The 15231-nt window shown below is 40.8% G+C and overlaps 1 protein-coding gene across 11 annotated transcripts in view; it reads left to right on the top strand.

Annotated features, from left to right (window-relative positions):
- The first annotated feature begins 988 nt into the window (after positions 1–988).
- Positions 989–15231, top strand: part of YTHDC1 (YTH N6-methyladenosine RNA binding protein C1) — an 83751-nt gene continuing 69508 nt past the window's right edge. For 6 of the 11 annotated variants that reach the window (XM_082759410.1, XM_082759416.1, XM_082759414.1 and 3 more), the window contains exons 1-12: positions 989–1088; positions 2665–2799; positions 4968–5069; positions 5703–6031; positions 6163–6511; positions 7845–7934; positions 8449–8502; positions 9112–9206; positions 11698–11806; positions 11907–12024; positions 13047–13131; positions 14979–15145. In XM_082759410.1, the coding sequence (XP_082615536.1) occupies positions 1061–1088; positions 2665–2799; positions 4968–5069; positions 5703–6031; positions 6163–6511; positions 7845–7934; positions 8449–8502; positions 9112–9206; positions 11698–11806; positions 11907–12024; positions 13047–13131; positions 14979–15145 (1661 nt within the window). In that variant the 5' untranslated portion in view covers positions 989–1060. The remainder of the gene's footprint in view (positions 1089–2664; positions 2800–4967; positions 5070–5702; positions 6032–6162; positions 6512–7844; positions 7935–8448; positions 8503–9111; positions 9207–11697; positions 11807–11906; positions 12025–13046; positions 13132–14978; positions 15146–15231) is intronic. The other 5 variants (XM_082759415.1, XM_082759420.1, XM_082759419.1 and 2 more) reach the window with 3 other exon arrangements.

Here is a 15231-nt window from a genome sequence, read left to right on the forward strand (position 1 = left end):
GCTGCCTCAGCCGCTCCTCACAGGCCTTGTGCTCCGGGCCCTTCACCAGCTCCGTAGCCCTGCTCTGGACACACTCCAGGGCCTCCATGTCCTTCTGGTAGTGAGGGGCCCAAAGCTGAACACAGTGCTTGAGGTGCGGCCTCACCAGAGCAGAGCACAGGGGGACAATCACCTCCCTGCTCCTGCTGGCTGCACCATTCCTGACACAAGCCACGATTACCTTGGCCTTCTTGGCCACCTGGGCACACTGCTGGCTCGTGTTCAGACGAGCATCCATCAGCACCCCCAGGTCCTTCTCCTCTGCACAGCTTTCCAGCCACTCTGCCCTGAGCCTGTAGTGCTGCATGGGGTTGTTGTGGCCAAAGCACAGGACCCAGCACTTAGCTCTGTTGAAACTTTTCTCCCCTTCCTTTCCCTTCCCTGCTGTTTTTGCCCCTTTTCTCCCCTTCCTTTCCCTTTCCTTGTTATTTTTGTCCTTTCTCCCCTTCCTTTCCCTACTGTTTTTGCCCTTTTTCTCCCCTTCCTTTCCCTTCCCTGCTATTCTTGCCCTTTTTCCCCTTCCTTTCCCTTCCCTTCTATTTTTGCCCTTTTTCCCCTTCCTTTCCCTTCCCTTCTATTTTTGCCCTTTTTTCCCCTTTCTTTCCCTTCCCTTCTATTTTTTTCCCTTCCCTTTTTTCCCCTCCTTTCCCTTTTTCCTCTTCCCTTTTATTTTTCCCTTCCTTTCCCTTTTTCCTTCCCTTCTCTTTTTTCCCTCCCCTTCTATTATTTCCCTTCCTTTCCATTTTTTTCCTTCTTTTCCCCTTTTCCTCTTCCCCTTCCTTTCTCCTTTCCCCCTTCCCTTCCTTTTTTTCCCTTCCTCTTTTCCCCTTCCCTCTCTCCCCACACACTGCCCATACCCGCCTCAAGCCCTTCACTCACCCCACCGCGCATGCTCAGCCGGGCGCCATTTCCCCCCCCCCCCTCCCTCCACCCACAGCGCGGTGCCGGCGGGGCGGGGCGGGAGGCGTTGGGCGCAGGAAGAGGGCGCCGCCATCTTAGGCGCTCGGCGCGGCGCGGCGGGATGGCGGCGGACAGCCGGGAGGAGAAAGGTACCCCCGGGGGGCGGGCTGCGGGCGAGAGCCGGGCTCCGGGGCGAGCTGGGTGGGACGCTCGGTGCCCCCTCGGTGCCCCCTCGGTGCCCCCCTCAGCGGAGCTGGCCGCCCCCAGCCGGGCCTGCTCGGTCGCTGGCTCCGGGCCTTCGCCCTGTGAGGCGCCCGTGAGGAGGGCGGCGGGCGCTGGAGGCCCGCTCCGGGGGCGGCTGCTGCGGGTTTGGGCAGCGCTGTGTGGGGAGAGGGCCCTCGGGAGGCGGGGGGGACGCGGTGCCCGGGCAGAGGGCTCGGGGCAAGGTGACTGCAGCAGCGGGCAGCGAGGTTCGCCGTGCTGCAGGCGGGTTGCTGCTGGGTATCCTCCTGCAGGACTGATTTCCGTCAGGTTTTTCCTTAAATTCCTTTATTTTTTTTTCCTGAAGTTTTTCTATCAAGAGACGTAGTTACTTTGTCAAGCAGAAGCTGGCACTGCAGTATTCCCTGAGTGCTTTCTGCTCGCTGCTCCTGTCTTCCCTGCAGTCCCTTAAGCTTACCAGGAACTGTGGGCGAATAACTTTAAAATAAAATAACCGAACACTTCCAGGGTGACATATATCCTAAAGGTTCAGAACAGCCTGTCACTCTGCAGAAGCTGAAGTGATGCACGTGCTGTCTGTGAGGTTATACAAGTCAGTCCTCGCTAAATTGATGTGAAAGCTATGAAAGCGTACGTCAGGTGTAGCGGGCTGCTGTCTGGTGGTTAGCACAGGTTACAGTCATCTTATTAAAAAGGTAAAGGATCCGGGTAGCAGCTTGGGTTGGTTTGCATCATTCAGGATTTCTGTGGAATGCATTTCATCTAAAACTTCTTGCAGGATAGCTGGCTGTGAATTGTCACTGGCCGTTTGTGAGAAGGGTGAAAGTCTGCGGTGTTCAGTATTTGTAGTCAAACTGGAAAATTCCCACTAGGTTTTGTTAGAGCTGATGGGTAAAACTATTTCTGATATTTGATTCTTGGTTTCATTATTGTAATACTGGTGGGGTAGGATATGTTTGGGTTGTTCTGGAATAGATTTTAGCAGCCATTCTAGAAAAACAGTAAAATTGAAATATGTACTATTGGATTCTTAAACTCTTTCTCATATAACCATTTATCCAGATGGGCTTGATTTTTTTTTTTTTAATGTATCTAGGATATGTGTTGGGATTTTTTGTTTAATCACTGACAGCGGTCAGGTTGTGAGTAGCAGACAAGAAATGTTTCTATGGTTTGTATTTTAATTTGCATTTAACTGGCTGCTCTGTGAAAGGATGGATTCTGATTGATTGGATAGCAGGTGTTAATAAACGTTTGTAACTGAATTTATTTCTACTGAAAATGCAATGTTATTTCTGTACTCCTTCTAAAAGAGAAATGCTGTTTCACTGCTTAGGGAAAGTGGAAATAAATCTCACTGACCCTTTCAGTTTTAGATTGCGTGGTCTTATCCACTCTGTTTGCCAACTCAGATTCTTGTTTGGACCCTTCCTTGAATAGATCTAACTCTTTTGGCCAGCAAAGGAAAAACACCCTCCCCAGGTTACTTTCCTGCTGTTTCAGGTGAGTTAAATTTGTTCATGGAGGGATCCAACACACCCCGGAGTCAACATAAGATGAGTTGCAGGAGAGCCCAGTTGGGAGTGTCTGTAGTGAAATGGACCCATGTGGACCTTCCCCCTTCAGCAGTGATGAACTGTAAGAAATCTGTCCCTCTACTGTTTTTCTGTTTCTTTTTTTTGTGCTTTTCCTGATGCTTACCTTGATCTCTCTGAGATAATTTAGCTGATCAGGTCGAATGCTTAACAGTGACAGCTCAGTGAGTGGAATCATTTTATGGAGGTCAGTTGAGCAGTGTACCTGATGCAGGCAGCAGATGGGAACTGTGTGGTCAGACTGCCCTTTTTGCATCAGCAGGCTGCTAAATAATTCTGGAAATTTCTCAGAAGTCAGATGCATCATAGAAGGGGGGGAAGAGCAGTTCCTGCATCTGTCCTTTGAATACCTTTTTAGGGTTCTGACTAAAAATCAGGCCCACCTAACCCTGAAAGGGGTTGTCAGTCTGTGTCAGACATGGTTATTCCATAAAAGTTTTATTTTCTCATTTATTTTTGAACCAGCTCATACCTGAGTATTTTAACACCTCTGAATGCTACTGCAGTAGCTAGGTTAAATATAGTTTACTCAAGCATGTTGTTGCCTCGCTAAAACAGAATGAAGGCTGAGGCTCAGTATTTGTGGTCTGAGGTGGGTTCTAATTCCAGAAGGCCTCTTTTTCATTGGTCTCCAGCAACAAAATTTTGTGTTGAGAGCTCGCCTAGCCCTTTGTGGGGAAACATGATGCAAGCCAGGAAACTGCAACCCATGTTTAGCAGTTGCAAAGCCATCAGCCTGGCTCTTATATTTCTCATCATTAAAAGCAAGAATGTTTGCTGTGGGCATAAATATGTATCTCCAAGCACCAAGGTCTGCTCCCAAATGAATTACAGTGTAGCTCTGTGATATTTGAATGTCCTCTGACTGTAAACTGCCAGGGAAAAGCTTGATCCACTTCTCTCTGCACCACTTCCTTTGCATCATTTACAGCAGCCATGCAGTTCAGTGACTACTCCTACATTCCCCTGCCACAGAAAAAATGAAGAAGTGCCTGCAGGGAGGCTAGCACACATGGTGACTTCAGATTCAGGTGTCTATAGTAGAGATAAAAATAATGTTAACTTGTATTTTTAATACTAAGCTGTAAAACTCATCTTGTGGCACAGGTCAAGAATTTGAGATAAACAATTTGCCATATTCTGGACAGCTTTGTTGCTTTACCACAATTTTGTCCAGCACAAGAATACTGACCTGCAGCTTTTTAACATGCTACCTTTTCCAGATACTGTCAATAGCTGAATCCCTGGAATTTGCTCTGCTTTCCTTTTCTGAAACACAGAAAATAGAATCACTGACAGTAATATAGAATGAAAGAGCTCAGAATTCCAGACTTCAGGACAAGTAACATGGGATTCTAAATTAATACTTTTCCTATTATATTTCCATTTGCATACTTACACTTAGTCCAGTCTTATTTTGAAAGTGATTGGCATATTGATCTGCTGTCTTACATCTGATGAATCTTTTTACTGGAATTGCCACACATTCCCATTGGTTTCACTCAAAGTCAAGCAGAGCTGGAAGCAGTGACAAGTTTTAAAAGTTGTGTAACCCATTGTGGTCGTTTACTATCTCTAGCATGAATTTCCTTAACTTTTTGCCCTGGTGATTAAAATGAGTTATAGTTGTTTTTTTTTTTTTCCAGAGCAACTCAGAATTATGTAGCAAATAAATATTTCTTTCCACTTCTTCAGTGGATTGACCTAGCTTATGCTCTTGTTAGCTTATCTTCCCCTTTTGTGGCTTTTTCCTTGGAGATAAACCACAAAATTCCCCTCCTAACACAGCAGTGAGAACAAAAATAGCAGGGCAGAAGAGAATAATAAATCTTCAAGTTCTTTGGGATTTGAAGTAGGAAGATCCCTCCTCTTTTCTTATGGCACTTAGGCTATCGCCCACTCTCCTTTTTCTCTGTTTTTGTACAGGCTTTTTTGTTAGGCTTGCATTTTTAGGTCAGCTTTGTAAAGCTTATGTGATGCGAGGAACCAAGCTGGACCGTATTCAGAGGCCTAAATGCATTCTGTGACTTTTTAATTGTTTTATTGGGTTTGCTCAATCCATCCAACTGAAGTTGTGGACAAAAGACATTAATTTTTGCCATGTGACAGATCTGTAACCCTAAAGGAAATGTTCTCGTTTGTAAATACTGGTTCTACTGTAGCTTGCATCTTCAGACTCATTATGGTTGTTTTTAACTCTTCTGCTTTCAGATGGTGAACTGAATGTCCTGGATGACATTTTGACTGATGCTCCTGACCAAGATGATGAGTTATATAACCCCGATAGTGAGCAAGACAAAAGTGAAAAAAAGGGTAGGTGACTGTGGTAGTGGATGTTCTGTACAGAAGTAAATTATTAAAAAAAAAAAAAAAAAAGTCTGTCTTAACAGGGTTAAAGTCTTTGAATAAGCAGTTTTTATAACTTGCTTCAAAGAGTCCAAAACAGTCTTTATTTCACAAGGATCTACTTTTTCACCAAACCTTCCAGACAGATGTTTAAGTAGGTGTCCTTTCATCATAGAAGCAGTTGTGGAATCTGCCTTGTCATGAGCGTATTTGCTGTTAGAAAAAGACTATACTGTTTGTTTTAATGACGTGAAATGGAACAAGGCAGTCCCAAAGTCCCTTTTGGGCTCAGTTGCTAGTTGGGCCTTAGATCAATCCTGTAAGAATTTAGTTTAGTGTTCCCATACATAAAATTTAGAAAACACCTACCAAAACCTAAAGGATGAGTTGGACATCCTAAAGGATAGTAATAGGCCGTTTTTAGAACATTAGCTGTTCCAAACAGGCAGTACTGAGTGTTTTTTGCAAAGCTTACACCTGGAAGATGGTACCTGTGACAGCAACAGGGGATTTACCAAAGTAGAGAAAGTGGGGGGGTCTCTGCAGAGTTTTTGGTGTTACATGCAAAATAACATCGAGCTTGGTATCTTTTTATTTAAGGATCAAAAAGAAAAAGCGACAGGATGGAAAGCGCTGAAAACAAGAGACAGAAACCTTCTCTGCATTCGTCAAGGCAGATGATGCCAAAGCCTCCTAGTTCATCAGTTAGCAATAACAAGAGAATAGTGAGTACGAAAGGAAAGCCAATATCAGAATACAAGAATGAGGAGTATCAGAGGTCTGACAGAAACAAGCGCCCAGATGGTGATCGAAAGACACGCATGTCAAGCAGCTCCAGGGATCCTTATAAAGGACAGCCAGAAAAGACTTGCTTGAGGAAGAGGGATCTTGACAGAAGGGCAAAGTCTTCCACGCCAGATGGTTCAGAGGTATTAAATGTTCTTGCTGCCTTATAAATAAAACAATTATGAGACCTTTTATAAGGCAAATTTTCTTAGGACTGTGTGTACATCCTGACAATCTTATATGTCCACTGATTCACTTTTTCTTTAAACATCAGAGAATCAGACATGATGTGGATAGAAGACCAAGCAGATCCAGCCATTCTTCTAAAGAAGAGGTGAACTCTGAGGAATATTGTTCAGATCATGAGACTGGCAGTAGTGGTTCCTCTGAACAAGGCAATACAGAAAATGAGGGAATGGAAGAAGAAGAAGATGATGAAGGGGAGGAGGATGAAGAGGTGGAAGAAGATGGGGAAGAGGATGAAGAAGAGTATGAACAGGATGAGAGAGATCAGAAGGAAGGAAATGACTATGACACACGGAGTGAAGCCAGCGATTCTGATTCTGAATCTGCCTCGTTCACAGATGGATCAGTCAGATCTGCATCTGGTTCAGATGCGTCAGGTAGGTGACATTTAGCGTGCTGGTCTGAAACACCTTGCCATGGAAAATTTGGCTACTTCTAAAAATACCACTTCCTGACCATGTCAAAAGTGAATCTTAGCAGCACAAGTCATTAAGATCTTAACTTTGAAACATCGTAAGGAAGGAAGAATCTTACTGGAAAGTGGTCTTTCATTACACGAAAACTTGTGGAAATCAGGATTTCTTTGCTGAAGATTTGTATTGCTCTTGATTGCTTTGGCCTTACTGCTATGTGCTTTGAAATCTTAGATATTTTCTTAGTTCATAGTTTCTTAGTTAATATTTTCCTTGTGGCTTAACTTTCCATGCAACTCATCTTAAGCTGGTGGTAAGCTATTCTGTATTCATGCAGATAAGTGACCAGGGAGACTGGTGCAGTCAAAGCACCACTGTCTTCTCCAGAGAAGGTGTTATGCTAGACAGATGAGCTTAAATAGTGGCTGCCTTCAGCATAACAAGTCTAAGTTGAAATGATTAGCTATTAAAACAAACTTAGAATAAGAGCAAAGTTTTAAGCAAAAACTAGAAACAAATGCTTCACAGCTGTGTAGTGGAACCAGTGCTGACATACAGATACATACAGAGTTTTTAATGACATAAATACTGCATTGTTTGGAAGATTAAAAGTTCATGCAGACCTATCTTCCAAGTGAAGCTGAACACTATTCCCCGTAGTTGTCTGTATACAAGCAGACATAAAGGGTTTGGATTGTAACTTCTGCACAGTGGAGAAACTGGTACTGTTCTGTGTTTTTGTTTTGTTTTGTTTTTCAAATAAGAAAGAGGCTTATGATCTCCTGTTAAGATTCCTCTAATATATCTTCCTGGTCTGAAGTCTCCGTAGGTGGCCTTTCTCCTTAACATGTCTTTGATTTGGTTATATGGAGGACTATAAGGTGACAAAGGTGTAATAATTTTTCAGAAAATGCCCACAATATAACATAACTCTCTTTAGAGTAGAAAAAAACTGCCTATGTGCCACAGTGCTTTGTTTTCTTATATCTCTTCCTTTTGTTGAGCTCTGAGAAAGCAGGCCCATGTCACTATCAGAGCTTGCGCTCTGTGTTGCAAATTTTGGCTGAAGGCCAGAGAGAACTAAACTTCCCTTATTAGAACACCCAGGAGACTAATTCTGTCTCAAAACTTCACATGCAATTTCTAGATTTGTGGCATTTTCATCTTCTTGTGAATTGAAGGCTTGGCTACTTAGCATTTGCTTCTTCTGTGCGTGCTGTTTATTTGAATTTTGCCTGCTGCTTGATGTTTAAAATACTGCTGTTATTTTTTATATTTTTCTTTTTCTTTATTTTAGATGAGAAAAAGAAGGAAAGGAAGAGAGCTAGAGGTATCTCTCCAATTGTTTTTGATAGAAGTGGAAGTTCTGCATCAGAATCCTATGCAGGTATTTTTTCCATTTATTGCTTGTTCTCCTGACTTGCATCAAATCTTAATGTGTAGTCTAAAATAAATGTAACTGGCTGTAGAGATTTATGGGGTATGTAGCTTCTTATAATTTGGTATTGACTTCTGGCATGTTGTGTGTGGATACCTTTTGGGGGGGGGAAGTAGGCTTTCTTGTTACTTTAATGCTATTCTGTTGCTTAAGTGGAATTTTCACTTTTTTTTAAACTTGGAAGATGATGATTCAGTGACTAGTTTTCTGAGTAGGAAACTGTTCAAATACTATTTAAAAAAAAATAAAACAAACCCAAACCAAACAACCCAAAACCAAACAATAAAAACAAATCAAAACAAAACACTCGTGCACATTGAACAGTATTTTTTTTGTGTGTGTGGGTGCGCGCCAGAAAGCATAATTTGTCATGAATGAAAATTGTATGTGACAAGGCTGTAGAAATTGTATATTATCTCTATTAAGGCTCAATCTGAACAAAATGTACTTTGGCTAAACACAGGTTCAGAAAAGAAGCATGAGAAATTATCATCTTCCGTTCGTGCTGTCCAAAAAGGTATCATTTAAATTTGAATTTTTTAATGCATGCCCCATAGCAAGCCATTGTCTGTATTCATTAAATTATGTGTAAGTAGTAATGTTCCGATATAAATCGATATGAGCACATAATTATTGAGAGCATAAATAAATCTTAAGCTACTTCTGCATGTGTTGAGACTGAAATACAAAAAATTCAGCTGATTTACTTGTAGTAGAAACAGAAAAGCAAAAAATGATGTGCTTTCGTTTGATAAGAATGTTTTAGTAGTCTCTATTCAAGGATTAATGTTGATACAAATGTTTCCTACTGTTCATTCAAAGATTCTTAACAAAAGAAGTAAGTCCTATATATCGGAACATCACTGAATTGTGCTGATCTTATTTTTATTTTTTTCTTTACCTTAATATCTGAGTTCTAGTTTTGGTTTGACTTTCCCTTTGCATTTTGTACTCTACAGCTTAGGCTTCAAGTTTTGAGTTGGGTGGTTGACTGTCTTAATACATAGGTAGGAACTGGGTGGGATCTGGTGTATTTTGAAGGAAGCAAGCAACTATCTACACTGACAGCAACACTTTTGAAAACTGAAAATATTTACAGTTCTGCTTATTTGACACTGTTTTTCAGACCAAACAAGTAAACTTAAATACATTCTCCAGGATGCAAGATTCTTTCTCATCAAGAGTAATAACCATGAAAACGTATCGCTTGCTAAAGCAAAGGTAAGTTAAATTTTCTTCAAACTGATCACTTGAGTATTTTGAAACACAACTTACTATAGAAAAACATACTGATTTATGCATTCTTTTCTCTGTTGCTCAGATCTTGGTAGAGACAAGAATGAAATGTTCCTTGATTCTTTAAGGGTAGCTGCTCTGCTTCCACTGTATTCTAGAGAAGTTTCTGAACCATAAGTTACTTATCTTGATGGAGTATGCTTGAAAAGGGGCCTTAAGCCATGGGAGAGTTAAGACTGGAGTTTAATGTGCTTCTGAAAATGTTGAGGGAACGGCAGGCAGTGGATAGCTGGTTCAAGAAACTTTCTGCTTTTTGAAAGGAGTTTTCCTCCTCTGCCCAACTAATCTCTGAGGTGCTGTAGCTTGATGCCATGTTCTGAACATGACTCTTCACGATACTGTTCTGAAAAACTGATCATTTTTAAGGTGAACAGTTGCAAAATAACAATGAATGTTTAGCAGTGTTGCTATTTTTCCAACATGCACGAAGTTGACTTTTAAAATTCAAAAAGTTAATAATTTTAAAATAATTAGAAATATTTAATAACATATTTAAAAAATTAAAAAATAATAAGAATAGTTCTTGTAATCAACGGATTGCATTTTTGTTCAGAAGTTACCGAAAATGATTTCGTGCCTTTTTTAAAGTTGTTTACAGCTTTTCTAAAGTTACTCTACCAATTGTGTTATCAGGTTGAGTTAGGGACAGCGGCATTCTTTGATAAATTCAGCACTATGGGTCTTCTGCTTTGTATGATTTGGGGAAGCTTTCCTTTTCAGTGCTATGGTTCTTTTTCTTTGGAACTTGCTCTGTGCATTACATCTTCCTCTGTGATCAGACAAGTTTCATAGCAGGTAAGGGATAAGCAGTGATAATATGGGATGGATCATCTATCTCTGCTTGGTGATGCTGAGCTGTTGGACTCTGTAGTGAGCAGATTTGAGCACTTTGTCTGGGCCACAACATTGGATGGGTGATCTGCTAGCCTGGTTACTGTTCCCTTAAGGACAGAAACTCTGTGGGTAGGATCTTACACGCGTGTTCCTTACTGGAGCATAAAGTTTTTCTCTGGGCTTCCTCCGTTAAATCTTGGCGATGTAGTATTACATGCTGACGGGTCTTTACATGACGGGTCAGTACCCGTCAGCTGCAATAGAGGCCAAATTCTGATGCACAGTTATTTAATGCTCTGTGTTCCACCAGTGCTTGAGAGGCAGCAAGGACATTGTGGCCCTGGCCATTTGCTAGGCTTTAAAGGGATGTCCTGGGTGGACAGTAGCTCTGCTGGAGGTATTTGAGCCATCTCCACAATGCCCCCTGAGGGTTGCAACAGTTTTCTAGTTAGATCCTAAAGTTCTTGGAGTAGATGTTTTGTCTCTTCATATATTGACACCAGCGCTTCGCAACTGCACTGGCTTTTGTGCAGCCAGTGTAAGAAGTTATTCTAACTCAGCGTGCTTTCATGAACAGCCTAAAGCAATATACATCTAACTAAAAGCTAGTAACAGGTTAAGACGAAATAGTTCTCTGGTGACTGTTCTAATGAATTTGGTTGTCACAGAGTCAGATGACCAGTAATTGAGCACAGAGTAGGACATGAAAGCACATCTTCAATGGGGGAAAAAAAAAAGGGGGGACAGAAAAGAATGTTTTCTTTAGCATCTACTGGAATATATTCTGAGGCTAAAGTTTGAGCATATTAAACCAGCATAAGCATCTCCTCTGTTCTGGTTTCAAAAAATGGGCTGGGGAGCTGATCTTGCTGAAAAGTAGTGCAACTACTAGTTATTTTACAGCTTAGCTTGGCTGGTACCCTAAGGCAGGTTTTTTTTGTTGTGGTTTTGTATGGCTGGACAAATGGCTTATGAAAGGTAAAAGTCAGGAATTAGCCAGTGGTGATGTGTGAGGCTGAACATACTGCTTTGAGTTGTATTGCCAATTTAAAATGTTTCTCTGGTGTCTTTCATGTCTGGCCATTCACTAAAAGAGTTTGAAAGTCTGCAAGCTGCCCTGTACTAATCTGTCAGGCTAACAAGGTTACTGGACTCTACCTGCCCACCTTTTATATAGATGCTGCTGTTTTTTCCTACTACGTATGTATTCTTAAAAACACACGAGCTTCTAAAGTCACTTGAAACACAACTTAAAAATACTAAGGGCAAATGTTCTTATGTGATCTGTCCGTCATAATTACAAACAACACCTTTATAAGTGGTCTAAATGCATCTGCAGTGTTCATAAAAGATTAAAAAGCTATTTAAAAAAAATTTTTAGAGAAAGTTTTATCATAGGGCAGGCTAAAAATATTTTCTGAAAGAATGATTTTAGCAGTACCGTTCTTTTTTTCATTATCTTTTGTCCCAAAGCACTTGTTCAGTCTTTTCCTTGCCTGAACGACATGCTTAAAATCTTTCAGCTAAATCACTTGAGATGAACTCACGTTTTGGTGTTGGGGTGGGGATTGTTTTGTTTTAGGGAGTATGGTCAACACTTCCAGTGAATGAAAAGAAGCTTAATGCTGCATTTAGATCAGCAAGGAGTGTTATTTTGATATTTTCTGTAAGAGAGAGTGGCAAATTCCAAGGTAAGGGAAAGTTTAGCTTTTATCAAGGTAAGTGAAAGTAAGATTTTATGTGCAGTAGCTTTTCTGTTGTCTTTGTTACAATTCATGTGAAATCCTCCAGGATTTGCAAGACTTTCTTCAGAATCCCATCATGGAGGATCACCTATACACTGGGTGCTGCCTGCAGGAATGAATGCAAAAATGTTGGGAGGTGTCTTTAAAATTGACTGGATTTGTAGGTAAATAACTGTTTCTGCTTAGTAACAAGACCTAATACCGTTTTTGTGTATTACTCAGTTGAGTGCTGCCAGCATCCTTTTGAAAATTCATTTCAACTAGAGAACTGTCCTCCATCCCCCACATACTCATGGCCACATGTTACTGAACTTGGGATTCAGGTCTGTACCTGATGTGCGCTACAGCAAATATTTTTTTTCTGTAGTCCATTAATTAGTATAGAGATTTTTAACGTTGAGTGTTTTCCTTCACTCATCTCTTGCCCTGAAACTAGAAAACTATTCTGAGATTTTGGAGTAAAATTCAACTGCTTGCTTGTTAGACAGCTGTGTAGAACGTGGGGGGAATCCTGTAAGGATGGTTCCATGTTTTACTGAAATGGTGGCATCCGGCTGAACAGAGAAAATGCTACTGCTCTAAAATAACATATGTAATAGATTACATTACGAAGTAGTCTCTACTTGCATAATACGTAGGATGTTAGTTGATATAACTGGGTGTGTTGTAAAGAAGTCATCTATCAGTCCAGTGAGATGCGGTGCACACGCACTTGTGCTGACAAAGAGTAAATACAGGGGAGGTGACACTTCAATTTATAGGAAAACTGAAGCTGGAAAGGACTGTAGGAAGCTACCTACTCCAACCATCTCAAAGAGGGTCTAGCTTCAGAATAAGATTAGGTGTTCCAGGCTTTATTTCAGTGACATTGCTATAAACATGTAGATAAACCTCATGTAGAATCTGGTCAGCATATTCAGATTGTGATTGCTTACTGTACAACCTCAATATTATACAAAGACAAACTTCTTTTGAAGTCTACGTTGTGTCACTATAGTTAATACTGGAATAAGACACAGTGAAAACTTCAATTCTTCAGGAATTAATATGTGCTAATATGTCTATTTAGAGACCTGTCGGTACGTAGGGTAACAGGATTATTCTTTTTGTAAGGTCCTATTGTATACATTATTAAATAAGTGAAATACGAAGGCAAAGCTATAAATAATACCACTTGCATATTTAGGCGTGAATTGCCGTTCACTAAGTCTGCTCACCTGACCAATCCTTGGAACGAACATAAGCCAGTAAAGATTGGACGCGATGGACAGGTTTGTTTGTTTTCTGTTATGGTTTTTCCTTAATAATTCATGTCTTCAAGTGCTTGCTAATTTAGTATGTACAGAAGATTTTAAATCTCTTCCTATCAGTTACTCATTGTAGAGTACTGTGACAAGGGCAAGAAGTTTAGTATTGTTGGGGGAGAAGGAAACGACGATATGCCAATGTTGTTGTCTTTGTGATGAAACAGTGTTCAGTGCTTCCAAACTGTGATATTTTGGGTTTGAAATGTAATGTGTCTTGCATTGTATGGTGTGCAAACCTGTATAACATCAGTTTTTAAGAACTGGTGTTTGCAGCTGTGTTCTGCATTGCATTTTTCTTTTCTACTGTATTGCTTGGGGTGTAGGCTCTACCATTATAAATTATATACTAGTAAATTGTAAGTGGGATGGCTCTTTGTCTTGTCAGATGTACCAGAGCGCAGGTATGTTGCTGCTGTAATCAAGTAACCCAGCCTTGATTTAAAATGTTGGTTTCTGTTTCCGAAGGCAAGATTGGAGTTGCATAATCCGTATACTGTATGGAAAATGTTAGACTCCATGCATTATTTTTCCCATAGACACATTCACCTTGTTAGGTAGCAAAAGTGAAATGGTATTTTCTGTTACGTTCAAGTCTAGTGTGATCTCTGAAAAATGATTTCAGTTAACTTTGGTTTTGTTAAATGGTCAAGGAAACAGTTATTTTTCATGTTTTGTCCCCTTCGCTATAGAGTGGTAGATGTGGGTTTTCAATTTTTCATAAAATTTCTGTAGTGCTAGGTACTTGCGTTCCCAGCTGTTCAACTCAGGTTATTTCATGAAGTGGTTGTTGTTTATCTGTTTATATTTTGTGTAATCCCCAATGGATGTTTCTTCTGATGATGCATATGTTTTCCCTCAGAACTCAAGTGAGTGTCTACAACATCCTTCACTAGGGTGTTCCACAGGCCTGCTAATCACCAGGTTGAAGAAGCCTTTTTCTTGGATTGTTTAGCACCTGTCTCCTCTTAGTTTAATTTGATGGCCCCAAGTTCTTGCTCCAGAAAAGGGAGTCAAGTTGTTTTTTGTCTGTTGTTCGGAGGAGAGGGTTGCTCCCATTGTTCTCCACATCTCACAAATTCCTCCTTTTTTTTTTTTTTTCCAACACTGAAAAATCCCCACCCATTTGGTCTTTGCATACAGGAGTTGTTCCACACATGCAGTTATCCACATCACCTCCTTAGAAGCTTTTCCAGTTCTACTGCCCTTGTCCCTGTCCCCCCACCTTTTTTTCCCTTGAGAACTGCACCCAGTATTCCAGGTATGGGTGGAACATGGAATTCCAGAATGGTATAATGATTTTTCTCATTCCGTGTTCCTGTCCTAACAATCCTGAACACATGATTTGCTTGTTTTGACCGCTGCCAAGCGCTAACCTAGCGTTTTGTGGATCTGTCATCGACTGAAGAAATAGTTTTTTGAGTGGTAATAGTGAACTTCATCAGGCCGTGGCTCTGTTGTGAAGCTAGGATGGATTTTTCTCCTGCGTGTGTCGCTTTTATTTCTGTAATAGGTGATCATTTTCTTTGTGATGAAAAACAGTCCTCTGATTTTGTAGCGAAACAGTGATGTGGCCTGTATGTCTCATGGGAAGATATGGTTGCCCCAAGTGTTGGACTAATTTATGAAAATTCTAAGTAGTCCCTAAAGAGTGGAAGGTAATGTAAGTGATTTTGCTGTGTCTCGAGTCATACTGAAATATCTTCAAAGTGTCTTTTTTTTTTTTTTTTTTAAAGTGCATATTGCTAATGTAATTGAGGAGAGTTTCTTTTCTTCGGTTTATAAACCACTACTGAACTTCTAACTAATTGTAGGAGATTGAGCCGGAATGTGGAACCCAGCTTTGTCTTCTGTTCCCTCCTGATGAAAGTATTGACTTGTATCAAGTCATTCATAAAATGAGGCACAAGAGAAGAATGCACTCACAGCCCCGATCAAGAGGACGCCCATCCCGTCGTGACCCCGTTCGGGACGTGGGAAGGTTAGAAACGTTCTTTGGACTGATAATAGGCACATGTATCAGAATAACGTGATGGAGGAATGTGATTCGTCAAAGCTTTCCCTGCG

The sequence above is a fragment of the Aythya marila genome, assembly GCF_965140915.1.
Source record: "Aythya marila genome assembly, chromosome: 4".
Lineage (NCBI taxonomy): Eukaryota > Metazoa > Chordata > Aves > Anseriformes > Anatidae > Aythya > Aythya marila.